The sequence below is a fragment of the Trifolium pratense genome, linkage group LG6 (genome assembly GCF_020283565.1).
Source record: "Trifolium pratense cultivar HEN17-A07 linkage group LG6, ARS_RC_1.1, whole genome shotgun sequence".
Classification (NCBI taxonomy): Eukaryota; Viridiplantae; Streptophyta; class Magnoliopsida; order Fabales; family Fabaceae; genus Trifolium; species Trifolium pratense.
Window position 1 is genome coordinate 9,692,513 of NC_060064.1, and position 22,854 is coordinate 9,715,366.

General features: G+C 34.7%; 4 protein-coding genes and 1 pseudogene across 5 annotated transcripts; 2 read left to right on the top strand and 3 right to left on the bottom strand.

Annotated features, from left to right (window-relative positions):
- Positions 1-2,707: 2,707 nt before the first annotated feature.
- LOC123888172 (protein PXR1) lies at positions 2,708-3,491 on the top strand. The gene has a single exon (XM_045937132.1). The coding sequence runs from the start codon at positions 2,741-2,743 to the stop codon at positions 3,305-3,307; it is 567 nt and encodes a 188-aa protein (XP_045793088.1). The 5' UTR covers positions 2,708-2,740; the 3' UTR covers positions 3,308-3,491.
- A 1,371-nt stretch (positions 3,492-4,862) lies between these two features.
- LOC123891691 lies at positions 4,863-7,886 on the top strand (annotated as a pseudogene).
- Positions 7,887-7,930: 44 nt separating this feature from the next.
- On the bottom strand, positions 7,931-11,160 carry LOC123888173 (putative pentatricopeptide repeat-containing protein At2g01510). Its single transcript, XM_045937133.1, has one exon. It carries the CDS (start codon positions 10,845-10,847, stop codon positions 8,409-8,411), a length of 2,439 nt encoding a protein of 812 aa, XP_045793089.1. The 5' UTR covers positions 10,848-11,160; the 3' UTR covers positions 7,931-8,408.
- Positions 11,161-13,557: 2,397 nt separating this feature from the next.
- On the bottom strand, positions 13,558-15,486 carry LOC123888175 (light-regulated protein 1, chloroplastic). The gene is made up of 3 exons (XM_045937136.1): positions 15,038-15,486; positions 13,874-14,035; positions 13,558-13,750 (listed from the first exon to the last, which is right to left on the bottom strand). Exons 1-3 carry the CDS (start codon positions 15,232-15,234, stop codon positions 13,675-13,677), a joined length of 435 nt encoding a protein of 144 aa, XP_045793092.1. The 5' UTR covers positions 15,235-15,486; the 3' UTR covers positions 13,558-13,674.
- Positions 15,487-15,843: 357 nt separating this feature from the next.
- LOC123888174 (sialyltransferase-like protein 1) lies at positions 15,844-21,935 on the bottom strand. Of its 2 annotated transcripts, none has more exons than XM_045937135.1 (11): positions 21,626-21,935; positions 21,462-21,541; positions 21,104-21,162; positions 20,909-20,986; positions 20,726-20,817; positions 20,420-20,621; positions 20,089-20,179; positions 17,433-17,491; positions 17,156-17,304; positions 16,848-16,929; positions 15,844-16,748 (listed from the first exon to the last, which is right to left on the bottom strand). In XM_045937135.1, the coding sequence occupies exons 2-11, from the start codon at positions 21,466-21,468 to the stop codon at positions 16,356-16,358; spliced, it is 1,212 nt and encodes a 403-aa protein (XP_045793091.1). In that variant the 5' UTR covers positions 21,469-21,541; positions 21,626-21,935; the 3' UTR covers positions 15,844-16,355. The 2 variants fall into 2 exon arrangements, with proteins under 2 accessions (XP_045793091.1, XP_045793090.1); XM_045937134.1 differs by having other exon boundaries at positions 21,104-21,190.
- Positions 21,936-22,854: the final 919 nt, after the last annotated feature.

Below are 22,854 nucleotides of genomic sequence, written 5' to 3' on the forward strand. Positions count from 1 at the left end.
AAAAATTTATCCTGAATTTGAGTTGGTTTCCAACATGATAGGATAAGAAAAAAAATTACTGATTTATTCTATAAAATATATTTTAAAATAAAAAAATGAAAATTATTAAAATATAAATAATAAAATAATTAATTTTTAAATATATATGTAATTTTCTCATAAGGATAATTTTGTAATTTAAATAATCTAAAAAATCAAAATTTTACTAAAATGACAATATTTTAAAGTAAAATAATTATTATCTTATATAGGTTTAACATGTTTAACATAATAATTCACAAACTAATATATTATTCAAAGATATTTTTAAAAGCTTCAAAATTCAAACCATTTTTTTTTTGGAAAAAATTTGCTACTTCAATTTTATCTGTCAATGGTTATTCTGAAATATGATTTGTTGCGTTTGTGACTATACTAATATTTCTTGTTGTACGTTTACAAATAAAATTAAAATCTAGTGGCATGCTATTATCAAAATATATAGTTGCATGCTTACTAATGCAAAAAATGTATTTTTTTTTGTACATAAAAATGTATTCTTTTATATTAATTTAATGATGAACTATTCGGAAAAAAAAATTCAAGTGATCCAGACTTCTTTTTTGCTTGTAATGAAGACCACAAAAATATTGAGAAATATTATGTAGACTTCAAGTAACAAACAAAAATACGATAACATGTACTATTTGACATTTTTAATAATTTTTTGAGTTGTCTCGATGTGCGTGTATAGAGTGGATGAGCTACGTTGTCGTATTTTTGTCAATAAAATATGATGTTTGAATAACATACCTCAAAAATATTATACAAGCAAAAAGAGGGGCATTAACTATTTTTATGTCAACATCTTCTTTTTTCTTTTTTTTACTTAAAATGCTTATAGCATTTCATTCATAATAATATGATTGATACATGTCGGTACATTAATAAAAATATTAGAGCTAGCTAAAGATGTGGCTACCCTCGCAATAATATGAGCTGTCTCATTTGCTTGTCTTTTATTAAACTCAGCATTAGAATTTTCAAAATACAAACTAAAAAGACGTTTACATTCATTCAACACGGCACCAAATTCTGTAAATCATTTTGGCCTTTGTGAAAATAATCAACGACAGTAGGTATTAGCTTGAGTTAATAATCTAAGTACCCCAAATTATCAAACAATACTTTTAATATTGTAGATGCATCCACGAGTGTTTACCATTGCCCAAACATTAACTTAACCTTGCAGTTGTGAATGTTCTTCTCTCCATTCATCTCACACCTACCAATGGTAAACAAATATATCTAGATGTGTTCTTTTCAGGCCTCCCACGTATCTTTTATACCACCTAACTGACATTTTAGGTAAACGAATTTGCTGACTCAAAATTTTCACAATTTCGAAGGGCAAAATGGAATTTTATGGGGTATGAAAGATTCGTGGGAGGCCTAAAGAGAAAACATCATATGTCATGCTTGCTATAACAATTCTCTTGCCTACTAGACTTGTCTAAAAGAAGAAAAGATGTACTTCTTAATAGATTGGATTGCCTGAAAAAAGGTAGAGGTACCGACCCTCTAATCTCGTAAAAATGTAGGGCATGAGCCTTAAAATTCTATTCCAAAATTTTCAAGGGCTTTTTAGCTGGCCCTATCAAACCCGTTTAAAATATGAGCTAATCTATATGGACCACTAGTAGCCCACAACCTGCAAAAACTAAAAACACCCTTAAAAGAAATAGAACAAAAAAAGCAAATTGTTTACTAGTTGTTAGGGGAATGGATTCCCTCGAGTGACATTTTTGTCCTGTGAAATCACAACAGTTCAAAAAAATAGAAAGATAAAAAAGTTAAAGAGAAAGATGGGTTTTAATGGTTTAGATCAAAACACGAGAGTGTGCGGTGGAATTTCCACTAAAGGGGATCCATTCCTGTTGTTTCACTCAAAATTGCATACTTGCTCATACTAAACTTTACATTCCTCCCAGGCTAAACTCGGGGTTTCTTTTGCATTGGATATTATTTTTCAATATCACCACGATTTCTCGTTTTCTCTATTCTTTATAATATATATTTCTATTTCATCCATCTTTCAAAATTATAACAAGCAATATAATTAGGTAATAGAAACATTTACTTTTTTTCACACATAAAATGAAGCACGTAGAAAAAAAAAATGACATTAGCAACAAATACAATTGTGGACTTCTTCCTTGTCTTATCAATCATCGTGGTTGCCGGCTGTCACCCACATTTTCTCCCTGGTCTCAAGACATCTTTTCCAAACACATCCCTTTTATGTGGGCTTATTTCAGTTTATCTTGAGCTTAACTTAGCTCTGGACATGTATCTGGCCAAATATCAATATCATAATACAATACTCAAAATAATAGATGTCGAATATACTCCTTCTATTCCAAATTATAAAGAGAGAAAGAAAAAAAAAACTCACTTTTTGTCCCACATTATGAAGGAAAAAACCACTTTTAACGTATTTAATTAAGTTTAAAATACAGAAAAAATAAATCCCCAAAAAAAAAAATACAGAAACAATAAAATCAATTTTGTATTTAACTTTTGGATACATTTCTTTGATTTCTACATCCCTACATAAATAAATAAATAAATCTGTATAAAAAATTAAAAATGACTGAAGAGAAGGTTATATTCGTCAAATCAAATAGCGACAATCCAAATCCAAATCATATATAAACCCTAAACAACGCATTAGGGTTTTACATCTTCTTCTCTAACAACAATGGCTTGCACAATCGATTTTCGCCGCCTCGATGAAGGTTTCGGCGGCAAAACCTACAAACGCAAACGCGAACAAGCACAAGCAATCGAAGATGCAAAGATGGAAGAACCCGACACCATGGAAACCGACGAAACCGCACCTCCACCAGCAAAAAGATCAGCTCTTCCATCAGCATCAGATCCAAACAAACCGTCGTTTGGAGCACCGACTTACGACGGAGTAATCGCCGGTAAAGTCTCCGGAAGAAAGTGGAAGCAGGTTCGCACTCGTCGTGCTTCGGCACTTCATGTGAGCAGAAAGGGAACAACGTTTGAAGAAAGGGAAAGAGAGAAGAAGATCAAAATGGCGTATAAGGAGAGGATTAATGAGTTGAAAGAAGAGATTCGGTTGAATAAGGTTGAGAAAAGGAAGAAGAAAGAAGAAAGAGAGAAGAAGAAGAAAGAGAATATTTTGAGATCTGGGACTAAGTTGCAGATAATTTCTAACCCTAAAACGCTGAAGAAAATTGCTAAGTCGAAGAAGAGAAAGCAACTTAGAATGGTTCCTGATGATTTAGTTAAGAAATAGAGGGTTTTTAATTTTTATTTTGATGAAATTGAATTTTTATTATGTGTTGCATTTTGTTTTGGAGAATTTTGGGGATATTGAAAGGAGATTTTATAATTTGTTAGATTTTATATACTCCAATTATCATTATGTTTAAATTATTACTATAGTCTTGAGAGAATAATATATGTTCTGTTTGTGACTATGATGAATTGTTGGTTTTATGTTTCTAGGTTTTAATCATTAGGTTTTTAGGTTGATTATCTTATAGTACTATATGATCAAACAATTGCATTTTGGGGATTAGTGTTGTCAATCATGCATAACAGAAAATAGTTGATTGTTATAGCAGAAAATTATGCTATGTAAGATTTGTATGAAAAACCTGATACATTAGTTATTCAATATTTGCTTATAGTTAAAACGGGAGGGAGTAGTGTTATAGGGCCATTTTAGCCGTTATAACAATAGCGGTTGCGTATAGAGGAACAATAGTGGTTCAAATTCTGCTATAGAGGTTGTTAATTGAAGATCTTTTCATGTAGGAATATAATTTTGGATAACATGACATCAATTTAGAATGTGATAGAATGGTTTGATAAAAACCAGACAGGAGTAAAATTGCGATGACACACACACCTTTGCTTGAATTTGTAAGGGTTTGTTTCTGTTTTATGGCTAGCTTCAAGTTTGAATTCAACAATAAAAAAATGTAACACCCTGTATGAAATGGTTTTAGTTTCTACTATGTATTGCCATTTGTTTTTTTCTCATGGAGAATTATGGGTTTCTGAAAAATAATTTTATAGTTTTTGCTTTTATGCTCCAACACCAACCCGTATGTTTAAACAACTATATAAGATGCTCTAATGCAAGTTCTTTTGTGATATGAGTTGTTGCTTTTATGCTTTTACTTAACATTATCAAACAACTCTATAGTCTGAGATTTTAGAAGAGGAGATTATGGTCAAAGCAATAGTAAAAGGAAAATAGAGTTTGGTTTGGACTAAGAAAAATGGAAGGAAGGAATCTTCGTCTTCCTTCATATCATGGAGATTCAGTCGTTAACACTATCCATTCAATATTATTAACTTCATTCTTTCTTTCTACTCAAACAGAATAACTTAACTTTGTTCAGTTTTTCCGCTCTCTCACTTGCGCGCGCCACCTTGTTTCTTCTTCTCCCTTTCTCCCTATCTATTTTTCCATGCTTCCATTTCCCGTGCCTCCACCCCAGCTCTCTCTCTCTCTCTCTCTCTCTCTCTCTCTCTCTCTCAATACGTGTCTACCATATAATTACAAATCAAATGTAGACTTTAAAGTAAATTAAATTATGATTATCACGTGGATTTAATCCTTAGTTTAGTTAGTGCCCTACATAATATCCATAGGAAATGGTTTTCATGTAGATATTTCAAATTGAACTGTAACTAACTGCTATGGAAGCATTCCTTAATCACAAGTTGCAAGAACAAACTTCTGTGATCATCTTACCAACATTATTTGTTGTTTTTGTTTCATGGGAGAAGAAGGGATTTTATTTTCTAGATTCATTGTGTCATATCATCGCAATCGGATGGCTCTCGATTCATTCACTTCCGATACTGCTTTGGAAGCTATTTCTCAAATTACAAACACTGTTTCCGAGTTTGTATTTGTTTCAGACGATGTCCTTGTGAAGAAGGGTACGTAGTTTTAAGGAACTTGGAGATTACTTACAAATAATTGCACCTATTTTAAAACAATTGAGGAAAGAAAAGGTCAGTGATTCCGAGACATTCAACAACGCCATTGAGATTCTGAATCGTGAAATCAAATATGCAAAGAAACTGGTTCAAGAATGTAGCAAGAAGAGCAAGGTATATCTCCTAGTGAACTGCAGAACTGTTGCTAAGCGCTTAAACACAAAACAAGTAAGATCAGCAGGGCAATAATTGGTCTTCTTCCTTTGGCTACATCAGGCCTTTCTGCCGGAATAACTGAAGAAATCAAAAGGTTGCGTGACAATATGCAGGCCGCTGAGTTTAAGGCAGCCGTATCAGAAGAAGAGATATTAGAGAAAATTGAGTTAGGGATACAGGAAAAGAATTGAGTTAGGGATACAGGAAAAGAATTTTGACTGCTCCTATGCAAATGATTTGCTGCTTCTCATTGCAGATGCTCTTGGGATTACAAAAGAGCGGTCAACATTAAAGAAAGAGCTTGAAGAGTTTAAAAGTGAAATTGAAAATGAGAAATAAAGTGTGGTGTAGCAGCTTGGTATGTTTAAAATTTGTCTTTCTAAAGGTTTATTGATCGATTACAGTTATTATTCATGTTTCAATAAAATGAAGATATATCTAATTTTCCACATTGGCTAAAACCTAAACATAGTGAATAATGTTTTAAAAAAGAGATTTCGAACGGTTTAACTTACATTCAAGAACAGACCTGATATAGGAACTAAATTTAATCTGTAAAAGACGGAGGCTCCTCTCTTCATTCAATAATCAGGCCTAAGTCAATCCTTCAAACATTTACAGACAGGGCTAATGCAAAATTTTATTCTGTATCATAAATGCATCACTAAAACATTTGTTAAATGCACTTTGTATACTAAATCTGATATCATTATTTTTACATTAGAGAAAACACTAGCTAATATGAATTTAGGTATTCTCATCAAACTCATCTATAATTTTGGTCTAATCTCTAAACCCCTTATTCTGTCTAATATACCCTGTAATTAGACATGCAAATACGCTTCATAACTATGAGTAATTTCATAGATATTTTCGCCTAACACTGAAAATTTTTCAGGAAAGAATTGCAAAAGTAGATAATGCAATCGACTCTATTGTCCATTTTCTCGGGCGTCGTTTGGGGGAAAGGAAGTTGGTTGTGGCATTACTGCTGGAACTATCCAAATATGATTTGTTAAGAGAATACATTGGAAAAGTTCAAGGTTGCATACTACTATTGGTGACTATGCCTAGCAGTGACGAGAGTCAAGCTGCCAGACAGGGCTTTCATGCTATGATCAGAATGTTATACAAATGGCAAGGGCAAATTATTTCAGGCATTTATTGCAGTGTCTCTCCACAGGTTTATCTCGAACCTTAAATTTTGAGTCAGTGATTGGTTGCTGCTTTTTAATTTTCAGTGATTATGCAATGATGAGGAGAAACCTTCTTAACTGCACTAGTGAGAAACCTTTTTGTTTAGGAACCATGTTGTTCTAATCTACAGTTTTTGAGAGTTTCAATTAACTGTTTAAATAAATTATTTGAGGAACTGCATCAATGTCATTTACAAATGGACACTATAATTAATGCACATGTCTGTTATAAAAAAAAAAGGATGATGTGAGGAACAAGCCTTTACTATAACTTTTATATTTATGCAGCACCAGATGATGTGAAGATGATTATGGTGAAGATGTTAGCAGAAATGGAGTCAACAGACCACAATAAGGAGATCTTGTTTGACAGTGGCATTCAGGCTCCTCTTCTTCACTTGGTCTCAAATAACGATGTCCAGATGAAATTGGTTGCCCTTAAAGCTCTTCAGAATCTATCTAGCTTAAAGAAAAATGGACTCGAAATGATTTGACAAGGTGCAAGCATGCCTATTATTTGGCATTCTTTTCCAGCACAGCCTTCCTTCCTCAAGTTTGTCTGAACATGTAGCTCCCATAATTATGCAACTTGCTGCAACTACCATCTCTCAGGATACACAGACACTAGTTTCATTGTTAGAATCCGATGAAGATCGTTTTTAACCTTTTCTCTGGTTAGCTACACAATGCCTGATGTGCAACAATATATTATCCAGACATTCTATGCCCTGTGTCAGTCGCCGTCATCTTCAGATATCAGGAATAAGCTAAGAAAGGTACGCATCTAGCTTGAACTAAACGTCCATACAGCAGATGAAAATTATTTTTCTTCTGAAACACTAGTCTCTATAAGTAGTCATTCAATATAGTCAAAGCAGGCATGTCTAAAATAGTTAAGCACCAAAACTATTTATTTTTGCCAATGTATAAAATAGTCTACTTATATATTTTCAGTGCCCATCGGTTCTAGTATTGGTCAAGTTGTTTGAGAATGAAAGCATAAATCTTCGTGCAAGTGCTGTGAAGCTGTTTTCTTGCATGGTTGAAAGCCGTGATGAAGCCACGGTACTGCTGCATGTGAATCAGAAGTGTGTTGAGACTTTACTCAAGATCCTAAAATCTTCATCTGATGAAGAGGAAATTGTTTCTGCTATGGGAACAATACGCTATCTTCCGAAAATTGAACAGATCACTCAGTGGCTTTTGGATGCTGGGGCGTTGCCAATCATTTGTAATTGTATCCAAGAAGGGAAGGACAAAGATCTCCAAAAGATTAAGCTGGTAGAGAATTCTGTTGGTGCCTTATGTCATCTTACAGTTCCAACAAAATTGGAATGGCAAAAGCGTGCGGCTGAAACTGGAATTATAACTTCTTTAGTACAGTTGCTTGAAAGTGGAACTGCTCCAACAAAACAGCTAGCAGCACTGTCCCTAACTCAATTTTCTAAAAGGTCACAAGAACTAAGCAGCCCAATGCCGAAGCGCAAGGGATTTTGGCACTGACCAAAATTTGATGCAGTTGAAAATGGGAAAAAGTACAGTTCATTTTCCGTAGCCAGTTACAAATAAATATGAATCGTTATTTAAAGATCATATCATGCAGGCATAAAATTGGATAACATCAGTTCAGAATGTCATTTTTTTTTTTATCAGTTTATTAGAATGGTTGAATAAAAACCAGACAGGAACAAAATTGGATAACACGAATTTAAATAGTGAACTGGTTGATATTTATTAAATACTTCAGGTTTGATATATAATTTGCTGCAAGTATACCACCAATTTTGAACAGCAACTTTTCGTTGCCTTACAATACTTTCTACGATTCGCTCTTAATCAATTTGTTTGAGGATTGATTACATGTAAAAAAACAAAAAATATATTTTTTATGGGTCTTTGGAAGAATGGTACAAGAGTGAGACAACTTGAGTTATAATGATAGTAAAAAAGTGGCTTAGCCTTGGAAACTCTACTTTCTATGGATTACCTCTCATTTAATGGTTTTAAGGATTGAACAAAGCCAGGCTACCAGTAGTCTCTACACGAGCAAAACCCATCCTTGAAATGATGGAACCTACTTGAATCCCTGACTGTGATTTCTCGATCAACGATCTTGGAGATCACCTTGATGGCGGCGTGACAATCAGTACAAGCTCTCAGGTTCTTCATTACCAATATAGGTGAACCTTTTGGGGTGGTAATTAGTGCAAAGGCAATGGCAATGCGTTCACTGTGATATTTGAGAGATTCTACTTTCACTTCCTCATCCACATTGTGAAGGGAACAACTTGAGTCTGGTTTATACCCCTGTTTCACCATTTTCTCTTCCAACTCGTCAAGCTTCTTCATTATATCTCTCATTTGTGGATGAGACTTGTCATTGGCTGTGAAAACATGAGTTTTGTGCTTGATTTCGACCCAACTATAAGCAGTGACTTTCTTTACTCCTCTGTCTCTCATGGCTTTCTTCACCTTCACTACATTGTCCCATTCACCAGCTTCTGCATAGATATTGGACATGCTAACATATGGAGCAGCATCTCTAAGTACCTTCATATTGAATAGTTGTTCTGCTGCTTTCTTTGCCAACTCTTGATTTTTATGGATTCTGCATGAATTGAGAATAGATGACCACATTATTTCATCAGGTTCAAAAGGCATTTGAGCCATCAATTTCTCTGCCTCGTCAAATCTTCCACCACGACATAACATATCAACTACCGATGCATAATGCTCTTTCTTAGGAACAAGTTTATAAATTTTTGTCATGGAGTGGAAGTACTGTAAGCCTTCTTCAACTAGACCACAGTGACTGCAAGCACACAGAACGCTAAGGAGGCTAACAGAATCTGGCTGCAAACCCGAACGAACCATTTCTTCAAACAATCTAAGGGTACGGTCACCATCTCCATTTTGTGCATAAGCTGAAATCAGTGCATTCCAGGAGACTGAATTTCTTATGGGCATCTCTTGAAACATTTGAAGTGCATCTTTTATGGATCCACATTTTGCATACATGTCAACTAGTGCACTCCCAGAAAATACATTTGAAATGTATCCCGATCCAATTATATGTGAGTGTAACTGCTTTCCTAGCGTCAATGAGGCTAAACTTGCACATGCTCTTACAATGCTGGCATAAGTGGCTGCATCAGCAACGATTTTAGCTCTTTGCATCTCAATGAATAGCTTTAGACCATCTTCATGAAGCCCCTTCTGGACATAAGCCGAGATCATGGCTGTCCATGGCACTGAACTTTGATGAGCCAGATCTGCAAAGACCCTATTTGCGTCCCCAAATTTACCACATTTAGCATACATGTCAACCACTGAATTCCCTACGAGGATTTCTGAAATCGCATCCGTCACAATAGTCTGGGAATGAATTTGTCTACCCATATCCAAGTTCAAAGAAATTGCAGCTATGCTCAACAAGGTAGAAAATGGGAATTGTCTCCTGTCAAATCCAGTGAACTGTAATTCCCTGAATAATTGAAGAGATTCTTTCACTCTTCCATTCCACGCATAACACGTGACAAGTACATTGTAAGAAATACCATCCACTTCCGGCATCTCATAAAATAGCTTCCTTGTTTCAACAAGACGGTCATGCTTCGAGTAAAAATCAAGCAATGCATTAGCCACAAACACATTCCAAACAAAATTACACTTCACTACAAAACCGTGAACTTGTTGTCCGAATTCTATATCATCCAACTGTATACCTGCTGTTAAAATTGCAGCAAAAGTAAACTCGGTTGGCCTATACCCGACTTCCTGCATCTTAAAAAATAGGTTAATAGCTTCATGATTAAACCCTTCTTTTGAGTATCCCGTCAACAAGGCATTAAAAGTAACAGAATCTCTCTCAGGTATATCATTGAACAAGCGACAAGCTAATTCAAGATTGTGAGTCTTACAATAAGAATCAAGCAACGAGTTAGAAACCACAAGCGTCGAATCATATCCCAATTTAACAACATGAACATGAACCTGTCTAACTTCATTAACAGAATCAAACTCAGTGAACCCAGACAACAAAGTGGCCAAAGTAACATGATCCAGATCAATCCCATGCCTACCCATTTCAACAAAAAGGCCAAAAGCCTCACGAAATCGATTATTTTGAGCATAGCCACCAATCAACATTGTCCACGTAACAGCATTACGTTCAAACATGGAATCAAACAAGGTTTTAGCTTCAGAAAGATTGCCAGATTTGATATAACCCGTGATTATGGTGTTAGTGGAGAATATGTTCTTGTGAGGCATTTCATCGAACAATTTGCGAGCACCTTTCAAATCCCCGCGTTGGAGAAGAGTGCTGACAAGGAAATTGGAACGGTATGTATTGGGATCGAAACCTGTCTTGATGATGGAAGCATCGACGTGAAGGTGAGGTTTTGGAGCAGTTAATGTGACAAGATTGTTGAATTTCCTCGTACATGGTTTAATGTAATTCATGAGATTAAGTGCTCTTTTGGTTCTGCGTCAAACGACTTCAAACGCGAGTTTACCATAAAACAGGTTTTTGGCTCTAAAATGAGTTTTTTTTTTTTTTTTTTTTTTTTTTATGGAATGGCTCTAAAACTATGTTGCATGGGTACTCCATTTTAGACTGAGTATCGGTACTGGATACGTACTGGGTACCGGTACACGTATGGTACTTCCCCGGTACGCACCGACGCCGTACCTATTTTTTGTTTTTGTTTTTGTTTTTTGCAATGGGTACACGCGTGGTACACCTGTGGTACGCGCGTGGTACACCAATCCAAAAAAACATGGTTTTTTTTCTCCTTTTTCTTTTATTAGTAGTTTTTTTATAGGAAGATTTACGTTTTTTTATTTGTTTATAATATAAAAGTAGCAACTATTGCTAAAAAAACAATAACAAAGTAGCCATCGAAATTATTCACTCATTCATTGAAAAGGAATAGACTCAATTCAAAGAGAGATGAAGATCTAGTTTTTATTCATACCAATCTTCGTCTTCTCTCAAGAAAGAGAAATATTAATACTTATAATTAAAGTGCAACAAAAATGTGGGATATTCGTAGAGATGAATGAGATTTATTTAATATATAGTTGATATTCTTGAAATTGCTAGTCTTTCTCACGATGAACCTAACTAGAGGTCACTCTTTTTAGTGATGATGAAGAGAGAAATAATTGACTTTTTTTGAGCTAATTAGTTTTTAATTTCATATTTTGTTGTTTCGAACAATTTAAATTACATTTAAAGTGTGGTGTGATATTTTTTATGTTTAATTATTTGTTTTAATAATATAACTCTATTATTTGATATATATAATTATATTTTTTTAAAAATTATAGGGACGTACCTGTACCTTAGTTTTTCTAAAAATAACGTACCCGGTACCGGTACCGGGTACCGGTACCGTACCCGCACCCGGGCAACATAGCTCTAAAATGAGTTAAATAAATAAAAATGGAAATTTGATTTAAAATTAAAATTTTAAATTAATTTGTCTCATAAGTGTAGCTCAAATGACAGCTATTAGAGACATTATTGGAGTGGTCAAGGTTCGAACCCTGCATTCCACATTTCTCCGCATTTAAACATGTGAGTATAGCCACTAGAGTACTTGACAAAAATTAAATTAATCTTTGGTTAACGAGTATCTGAGACATTCTTTAAGCACTCTATGGATATAATATATTTAAAAAGTAAAATATTTCAATTCCTAATGTATTAACTTTACACATTTCCATAAAATTTAACAAAAATTTACTATTTAACATGCTTAAAAATAACTAGACTACTTGACAAAAAAAATAACTGCTTACTTATGAATTTTCATGTTATGTTACTACTTGGTCATGTGCCAAATATTGCCGATCATTAGTGAATAGAAATGTTTTCAAATTTTTTCATTCTTCAAGTAGGTATAAACCGAGTGAAATGGGACAAAATTTGTCTAAATAAGGAGGTTGGCTGATTGAGGGTCCGAAAGGTTAGAGAATTTAATTTAGCTCGTTAAGGGAAGTGGAGTTGGAGGTTGTTGGTTGAGAAAGAGGGGTTGTGGTATAAGGTTTTGGTTGCAAAATATGGCGTAGATGATGCGCGGGTTAGGGGTGGAGGGAGGAATGTGTCAAGTTGGTGGAAGGATGTTGTGAAGTTAGAGAAGAGGTTGGTTTGAGTGTTGGGTGGTGGTTTGATGTTAACTTAAGTAGGAATGTGGTTTGATGAACCTCTTAACATTAAATTTAGTAGACTGTTTGAGTTATTGAGTGATAAAAATATTTCGGTTGGAAGATATGTATATATATGGGGGTGGGGAGTGGGGGAAGAGGGGTGAAGATGATGAGTGTGTCTCTTTAATTTGTCTGGGAGGAGGAGATGCATATGGCATGTTGTGCTGCTTTGGATCTTATTTTCTTGCAGGGCGCTACATCAGATCGGTTGAGGTGGTTGTCTGATCCTAATACAGGTTACTTGGTCAGCAGAGCTAATCATCTATTATTAACTCACATCGTTCCGTTAGCGGTGGCTCCCCATAAAGACATTATATGGAACAAAATTGCACTCCTGAAACTTTTGCTTGGAGGTTATTAAACAATAGGCTTCCAACAAAAGATAATGTGCTTCTTCGAGGAATGACTCATTTGGATTCGATATTATGTGCAGGTTGGTGGTGGAGTCATTGAAACTTCCAACCATTTGTTTTATGTTTGCAATTTTTCTCATTTTCTCTGAAATAAAATTCTCAATTGGTTGGATGTGTATGGTCTGTTATCAAATGTTGTTGGTGATCACACTTCGCAATTTAGTAATGCTTATATTTTTCGTAAAGAAGTTTGATCTGGTTTACAAGTGGTTTGGTTAACTTGTTGTTGGATTCTCAAGAAGGAAAGAAACAGTAGGATTTTTGCTTATAAAGATTCTTAAAACGATTATCGTGGTGGTAGTTGAAGATTAAAAAGAAAAGTTTTAATTATAATTTGAATGTGGTGGTTAAATTCATTATGTTGTTTAGGATTTTGATTTGATTTTCTAAATGTTGGATGTTCTTACACTTTTGTAACCTCTTGTAAACTCTTTAGTTAAGCGGATCAACAACATCCTATAAAGAGATTAAACTTTGGTGGAGGACGATTAAAAAAACTTGTATAAATTCTAAAATAAAAAAAGTAAGAGACACATGATACAATGTTACATAAAATGTGTATTTTCACATTTAAATAACACAACTCATTATTATGTATGTACATTCAAAGCTACAACATAGTGCTCAATATTCATAACAGTAAGAGGGTTTTTCCATTTCTTCTAGTAGACACCCTTTTGATAATCAGGCTCACAGAAAGCTCCTCCAAGATCATCACAAGCCTCTGCTTGGAAAACCCTGAAAAACACATAATCCATTTTTATTACCTATAATACTGATTTCATATTTCAACATTCCATAGTGAAGCTATTTATTTAATGAAAGTAGTAATTAAAAAATTGTACTATAGTGAAATCTTACGTTTTAGGGTCACTATATTCAAGATACTCTCTCTCAGTGTTCTCTGAAGTTGCAGCTTTTGGTGTGTCCTTCTTTGCTTCAGGTTGCAGCTTCACTTCAGGATACATGTCTGCTAAACAGGCATCTCCTCCAACTGTTTCACATGCCTCAGCTGGAAACACTCTAAGAACAACACAAACAAATGTTATGGCAAAAAACATGTGATTCTCCAAAATTTAGTCCTGAAACAAAATTCTAAAATAATTTCTACACTGAAAATTTTGATCATATTCATCTCTCTAGGGTAATTTTGGAAATAAATTTGATTGACCCAAAAGAATATGTGATTAATGAATCTTAGTTCTAGTCTAGAAATCATTTTTTTTATTAATCTTTATTGAACAAATTCAAGTTGTATGGTACTTGTGATTTCAAAACTAAATTATTTTTTTTGAACAAGCTCAAAACTAAATTATTGATTCATTACTGAAATACAATTCTATTAAACACACTATGTATGAATGTTCTTAATTGTATCATGCATTTCTTTTATGTTTATATTTAATCTTTAGTACCTACCAATACAAATAAAGTACTATTTGTCGCATGAACATGGTTTGGTCTAACGGAAGGAGTTAGACTCCCACAACATAAATTCGAATTATAGCCGGAAGATGTACCTATATTTAATATCATGTCTCAAATAGGACCACCTCGAGTAGAGGGAATCTATGAGGAAAAAAAAAGTGTTTGTCGCAAATAGGTATTTCAGTTGGGTCTAGATTCTCTCCGACGGCAGAATGGTGCTGCTGCAATCTCAATTCTCATCCATTTACCACATGATGTAAATGATATTAATTAGTGGATGAACGGTTGAAATCGGCACATGATGAAAAACATAAGAGAGAGATGGCGAGAGAGGATCCGGATCCATTTCAGCTGCTGAGCTAAGAAAACACACACTCAAGGAGTTTCAAGCACTAGGTCTAGAGTTTGAATCGTACGTACTATAGAAACTAAACATAATGGCTTACTTACTAATACTATTATTTTGCTTATAAATAATGAGCATGATCTGTACTTTCTAATGTTTTACGGATATAACAAACACTTTCAAGTATCTACAATCCTGGAAAAAACTTGATCTAAAAATGAAAATGAAGGTGATAGAGAATGAAGGCTTACGAGAATGCAGAGTTGTAATTGACTGTTGAAGGTTCAGAGTTGTCTTTTGCAACTTTGATTGCAGTGTAACGAGGTGGAGAGCCACGTGAGGGTGAGGCAATCAATTTGGTAGGGAAACTAGTTGTAAGAGGTGAGACACTCTTTGATGTTGTCAAAGGCACAAAGGTAGTGGTTGCAAAGGTTAGAGCTGTCTGCATTTTGAAGGGTATTGTTAGTGACCTATTGAGTTCAGTTAATCTTGTGAGGAAGTTTGGTTCGAACTTATAGAATAGGAATAGGACACCTATAACTAATGGATGAGATATTTGTTGTTCAAGATAAGGTTGCCCTTTTGTCTTTGGGAGATTGTCTTGGCTCACAATATAATTGTGAAACTTTTGGACTTTTTCAATCACTATATCAATACCATTGCCATGTTGATTTTTCTATTCTTATCCATGAGAGCATTTAGTACAGCCAGCTGTGAGCCAAACAGTGATATATATTATCTACACATTTCTACCTAGTGATAATATTCCTACTCCAAAACCTTAAAAAAAAAAAAAAAAAAAAAAGATAATATTCCTACTCCAAACCAATAGAAAATAGACGTCCAAATTACTCAACTTAATAATATTCTTACTGCAACCAATAATCTCTGAAAAGATCTTTGAAACATGCAATTGCGATTTAATAATATTTCAGTATAAGTTGAATAAATTCAGCAAAAGGATAAAGTACCATGTTTCATGGAAAAAAAAACAACACAGCAGGCAGTAGCATGAAAATATTCCAAAAGAGAAAAGGCATGAACAAAGCAAAATAGCTTAGCTAAAAAATACCATTAACCATTAAAACTCGTGAAAACCAGTTTACAAAATGTTTGACTCTCACTTTTCTCCTTTATAGGCTTTGTTGATCATCATCACATAAAAGAAAAACGTTTTCCCCAGTTGCTTCTTTCCTCAGCCAATCAATACATTATAATAGATAGACAACTATCATACTACTGACTAAGCCTGTCCATATAAACTTGAATAGAGGTACAACAAACTTCTGTTGTCAGAATTCCTATATTGTGATTTCTAGATCTCTACCATGGATCACCTTGAAATATAAATCACGCGGATCAATTAAATTATACATGTTGACTTGCACATTTTCCCTTGAGGGAGCCATGGTTCTTTCTATGCTCTGTTAACCGCAATATGCCATGAAACAGAAGAACTATTGAGGAGCTATAAGTTAGCAACTCTCAGAAGCTAATGTCATCCCAGATTTCGTTTAGAAGACGGTTGGGTATGATGAGCAAATAAATATATAGACTGCAAAACACCATTTACACCGCAGATTTTAAGGAGTGTCTCACACACACTAGATCATCCAACTTATTGCCATCCATTTTATATTGAGAGACCCCTTCCATCTGCTTATAGTGAAGCTGTGCTTCTTTCCTCAAACTTTTCAAAGGCATGACTTCCCATTTTTTATAATTTGAATACTTCCTGACATCACTCATGTCTGGTGATCCTGAGATAGGTCCACTTTTGTCTGGGTCGACATTCCCCCAGACCTTACAATTGCCAAACTGTCCTTTACTACCACCCTTATCAGCTGAACTCTTTCTCAAGTGCCAAGCTGCTGCATGTGCTTGGCTTATCATTTCTCTACTTGGCACATCTGACCAGTCTTGCCTCCTCATGGATCTCATGGGGGAGTGAATCCTGATTACCTGACAATAAAACCTAATGTCAAAAACATTAAAAAAATAAAAATAAAAATAAAAATAAAAATAAAGGATATTCTATGTGGAAATTTATCATGCAAATACCCCAAGACATTCTAGAAGTTGGTAGTATGCTCTTCCTTGAAGTGGATTGTGTCCTTTCCTAGGAGCAGAGAAGTATCTTGTCCTATAAGGGGGGGAAAATTATAATAAGTAAGGAAGATAGAAATATAAAACATGTACTGCGCAATCAATATTGCAGCCCTCTGTGTACCCCCCAAAAATGTTGAAGAATTTAAGTAGCAACAAAGCAATTTATTCAAGGGCTCAGACACCAAGAACGTACTGAAAAAGGGCACCATCATAGACCAATTATATGTGAAATAAATCAATATCTAAATAAAGAAACCCACCACTCAGTGTATCCAGGATCAACAGTGAAACCATATATATCAACAATATCACACATAGACAGCGCTAATTCAATAGATTTCATTCCAGTTCCTTTGGCACCTCGACGTAGTACAATACCTTGAAACAGATAGACTGGATTTGGTAGAGTCTGCAAAAAAAGGAAGTGCAAAAGAATGTGAACAAACTCATTCTTGTGAGTATATAATGGCTACCATCTGTATCATGTTTATATACCAAAAACATCAAGTAAATAGCTATCAAAGAATTGATTCTCACCTTTATAACTGTATTGATTTCTCTGTGTGTCAGACTTTTGATTATGAGTACCTCATCATCTGTAAGAAACAAAACAAATTGATCTACTCATTTAATACACGTAAAAAACTAGCAGGTACAACTTACAAGGAAAAAATAGGACTAAAATTTCATAATGTAGAGTGAAATTCTAGATTTTTAGTTCCGCGGTATAGGGAGTCAGTCTACCAGTTGATCCCCATAAATCTGAGGCTCTGAGCCAGATAGTTAGACCAGCTACCCAAATAATATATTCATCAATATAGGTAAAATAATCTAGTAAGTTACATCAAACTAACAGTTTTTTGTTATTACTTTAATTTACTTACTAATTATAGGGAATTATACTTAGGAGTCATACTATGAAGTTACGGAAAAGGGTAACTGAGCGCAGAGTAAGAAAAGAACCCAGAGTTGCTGATAATCAATTTGGTTTTATGCTTGAAAGGTTGACCATGGAAGTAATTTACAATTACTTCTATGATACAACAAGTGATGAAGTGATATCGGATGGATAACGAAGACTTATACATGGTTTCGTTGATTTGGAGAATGAGTATGTTAGATACCGGGTTTGGGCCTTAGACCAAAAAATGGGTTAAATGGAAAATTGGTTACAATGTGCTTAGGTGGCAAATCTGTTAGAGAGGAAACAAAATTATATTGAGAAGGGTAGCAAGGGGAGAGGGCATTCAGTATTTTTTGGTTAGAAACCTTATTTTTCAGTACTCAGAACAGTTTTGTAAGCCATGAATTGTAGAGAAGGATATCCAAGTTGCACAAACACCAAAAACATACATCTCATGGTCAAAACCAAGAGAACAAGGTTGAATTTCAGGGAGTGGTATTATTATTAAGACAAAAAAGAGACATTAGTTATGGACAATTAGAATAGTTAGCTGGTTTGTTATAGAGAATTTGTTACAAAGTAAATAGGAGAATCCAAGGATAGAGGGGGTCATTCAGATTTGTAAACATTTGCGGAGTGTGATACAGACCACATGCCAAATGAGGAAATAAGGCATCACTATTCTAATGGGCCAAAGATATGGAGAGTTTATTATACTAGAAGGTGTAAAAAGGGGGATGCGTGACTATTTTCTGTTAGATTGTTTGAGTGAGTGATGATTGTAACCGTTCCATGAGAGAGAGAGAGAGAGAGAGAGAGAGAGAGAGAGAGAGATCTTTCACTTGTTCTCAATATTTAACAAAATTGCTCTTTACTTTCGATTCTATCTATCAACCTTCCGTTACAATTTATATGGGTTCTAATGGTGCCTTTGTAGAAAAAGTCCAATCACGGGATTCAAAGTAACAGTGAAGTTCTGCTATTGAAGACCTTGTGCAGAAGAACAAATGGGTGCATCCAGTGGTTATGAAGCCCAGTCCAAAATTAATGTATCAACCATATCAGTGCATTTTTCATTTGAAGTGCTGATGGAAGGTTTAAAATAAATTATGAAGCTTTAAACAACCCCATTAATCACTAAGGTTCTTAGGAACAGGATATTCAGATCAATGAGTATAGTAATCTGATAGAAAGGGGAAACAAAGTCTTTTGGTTCTACTTCTAAGTCTTGCTCCTTGATTTTCTTATTAAGTTAGAGAGTTGAATCCAGCGTGTCTCGCATTATTTCCAAAATCGTCAAATAAAAAAAGGTTGCAAGAGCAGAAGTTGATTTCAAAATTGAAAAATTTTCAACAGAGCATATGCATAATGTTGGGTGTAGCCAATGAGCGCTTGTCTGGTATCGAATGAGCTCAAGTAGTTGAGCAGCTAACGAAAGGTGTTGCCTTAGAGGAATGAATGTCCTATCTTCGGGTAGCTTCCTACAGACTTCTTCCCTTATTTATGGACGTGTGAAATAAGAACAGGGGTCCCAAAATAGACCTGAAGTTCAGGGTTGGTGTAATAACTCAGGACAGCTAGATTCCGTTTTGAAGTTGGGCTCACAATTATAGGATACAAGATTAAAACTGGGTTCACTACAGGATCTGGGTTCTGTACCATAACTATCTTGGAAATTGGAATAGCAGATAATTCCACGCTCAACTGTGTTTCAGGCTATCTTGGAAATTTGGCATGTTGTTTTGGGCAACTCCGAGAAGATATTACGTTCCCATTAGTTCACTCATGGCCAGACTTGAAATTTCATGCAAGTTTGACTGTTTTTGGTCTAGTCCACAAGAGTCTTTGAGTTTGTAACTGAGTAAACTAAAATGATTCTGCGAGACTGTGTTAACAATGGAGACTTTTAATCATGTTGAAGTTAAACAAAAGAACATCAGAATTATATTTTACGAAACTTCTGTAGGACATGAAAACCAGGCATAACAATTCACACAGGATAAAAATCAAAGAACATTAATTAAAAACCTAAATAAATCGACGGTGTTGCAAGATATTAGAGAAGATAGAGTTCTCAATAATTTCTTAGGTAACAAAAGATGGGTATAGCATATTCGCAATATATAGAGATTTAAGGGCATAAGGCTATATTTCATAGAGCAGACAATTGAAAATAATGGGGAGGGTGAATAAAATCTCAATAAAAGTAATGTGACTCAGAATTTCCTGCGCTGGTTATCAATAAAGTTTGACATTTTCGTTTAAAAATTATCATATATAGTAACTTACCAGACCCCTTTAGAATAGGAACCATGTTGCGAGCGGAACCTCTTACAACTAGACGGAAATCCCTCTTAAGACCAACGTATTTGGCATATTTCTACACAATTCATAGAGATAAAGTAAGCTTTTGCATAAAATTTCAAACTAGGTCAGATTGATACACTTTCTGTTCTATATCACTCTACTTGCATCTTGCTCAGAAGCAAAAGGAATAATGGCTGGAGCTTGCATTAGCAGTCAGTCAGTATGCCAATAAAGTAACTGAATATCAATTCGACAGAAAGCTAAGTTTTAGAACAATAAATTATTTTGAAGTTGATATCTAAGAAAGATTTACCTCATTAACAGGGGCCTCATTGTCTCTAAAAACAGCATCATGACTATCAATTTCATTCCCAAATTCTGTCTTCAGAAGGTCCCCAGAATTCCCAACAACAGCACAAGTACGAAACTGCCTTGGATGAAAGGGGGGTTTTGCAGGTAATAATATCTCAAGCTGCTCTTCACAAAGTGTCTTATTATAGCACTTCTTTGCCCCTCTACAAGAAGAAAACTTGTAACTACACTTTCTTCATAAAAAAAAATACTCACAGCATATACAATTGACACACAAACAGGAGAAGTCAGGTTTAGAAATCCATACAGTTGTGCTATCCTTAATGGAGCATAATCTAACCAACCACCAGGACGAACGTCAAGATACTCCCTTGTCAACACTGTGGTCATGTTACGATACTGCAACATCACAACATAGTAGTATTCAGTACAGATTCACCCTGAAACACATAACTTAAGAAGATATGAAATAAAAAGCATAGAAATCCACCTGTTCCCATAATAGTATTGCCTCACACACATCATATGTGTACTCCAAAGGCTCAAATTTTTTAAACTGCTGATTGTACTGCAACCATTGAAAAATTAAAAGTTAAAAAAAAAAAAATGTATTTAAAAAAACAGCATCTAGCTATTAATTGAAAATTGAATCAAATAGGTGAGGTTAGGAGACAAAAGCACGTACCCAAGTGCTGTTGGTGCCTTCAGGGTATTTAAGGACCAATGTGCAGTGGTCTATAATATCTGCAGTGAGTCCAAGCCCCCTATTAGCCTGTTTTCAACCCCAAACACAGCTCAGTTCTTCCTACTACTATATAACTAACATATAAACTTCACATCAAACTCAAATTGCAACCTAATAATCAATTTTACAAACTCAATTTTACAAAATCAATTTCACTCAAAATCATCACCTAAACACACAATCACACTCTGTTTCTCAGAAATCAACCAGACACACTATGCATACCAAAAATAATATGATATTAACAATTAAGAACGTAGAATGTGAAAGTGGAGCAAAATTGAGATCTGAAATTTACCACACATTGCTGAACAGTGGACTGAAATTGAAACAATTCGCGAATTGATTCGGAGGTGCGAGGATCTGAATAGAATGAACCTGAAAATGCAAAATTGAAAGAGAACTAATGAGAATTAAGGAATTAGAAAGAAGGGATTAAGAGAATGTGAAAATTGTGATTACCGTTGAAGAAAGAGGATTGAATGGAGAAGAGGAGAAGGGAGAACAATGCAACGGCACACACCAGATATAGAATCTTCGGTCTCGCTGATGGTGATTGCTTGTGTTGTCTCATTGGTGCTATGAGAGAGAGAGAGAGAGAGAGAGAGAGAGAGAGAGAGAGAGTTGTAAATGTAGAAGATAGTGGAACGGAATAGTGAACGACGACGTTTTTGGCTCTGATGTGTTGAACTTCGACTTTGCTTTCTGATGATGGAATGGAAGCGCAACTATCACGCTGTTACAGCTTGCTTTTTTTTCTTCTTTTTTTTTTTTTTTGCATAAAATAAGAAAAAAAAGGTTTTTTTTTTTTTTTTGAAACAAGAAAAAAAATGTTTTAATATAACATGATATACAATTTCATAGGTACCGTGACTAGGGAAGGACATCTTATTGTATACTTCACTTATTCATTTTAGGATGAAATTTTAGTCATTACTTGACAAAAAAAAATAAAAATTGATCAAAAGTGGGGCTACATCGACAACTGGAGTAGTGAAGGCACGACAAGAAGGACTGTGTACCGGTAACACTCTTAAGATGGAGGGTGGGAGTTCTTTTATGGTTAGAAATTGTGTACATTTAACATCCTATAACTATTTTATTATTTTATTATTTTATAGGATGAATTCACATATTTCGAGACAAAATTCTTTAAGTTTGTTAAAATGTATCTGACAAAATTTATGGATCAGTGTTCGATTGTCCTCATATGACACTGATAAGAACATCTAATTTGCTATGGTGTGTCGTCAATGTGGCTTCATAGCGTGTTTCATAGTGATCGGATTTATTAGCAAATTGAAATTGGGTCTGATTCAAGATATAATTTAATTATTATTCACTTATTAGGGAATATGCAGACTATATGTTATGTATTGGGGAGGCTTTGGTGAATAACCTTTGGACCCTTAAGGCGATTCTTCGTGGTTTTGAAATGGCATCCGGTCTTAAAGTAAACTTTTGGAAAAGTGGTCTTATGGGAGTTAACGTTTCTTCAACTTTCATGGAGATGTCTTGCACTTTTCTCAATTGTAGTCTTGGCTCAATTCCATTCAAGTAGCTTGGTCTTCCAATTGGGGCGAATCCTAGAAGCATCTCCACTTAGGATCCTTTAATGGAACACCTTCGCGAGCTGCTTTATTCTTGGAAAAACAAACATATAAGTCTTGGTGGTAGGATTATTTTGATTA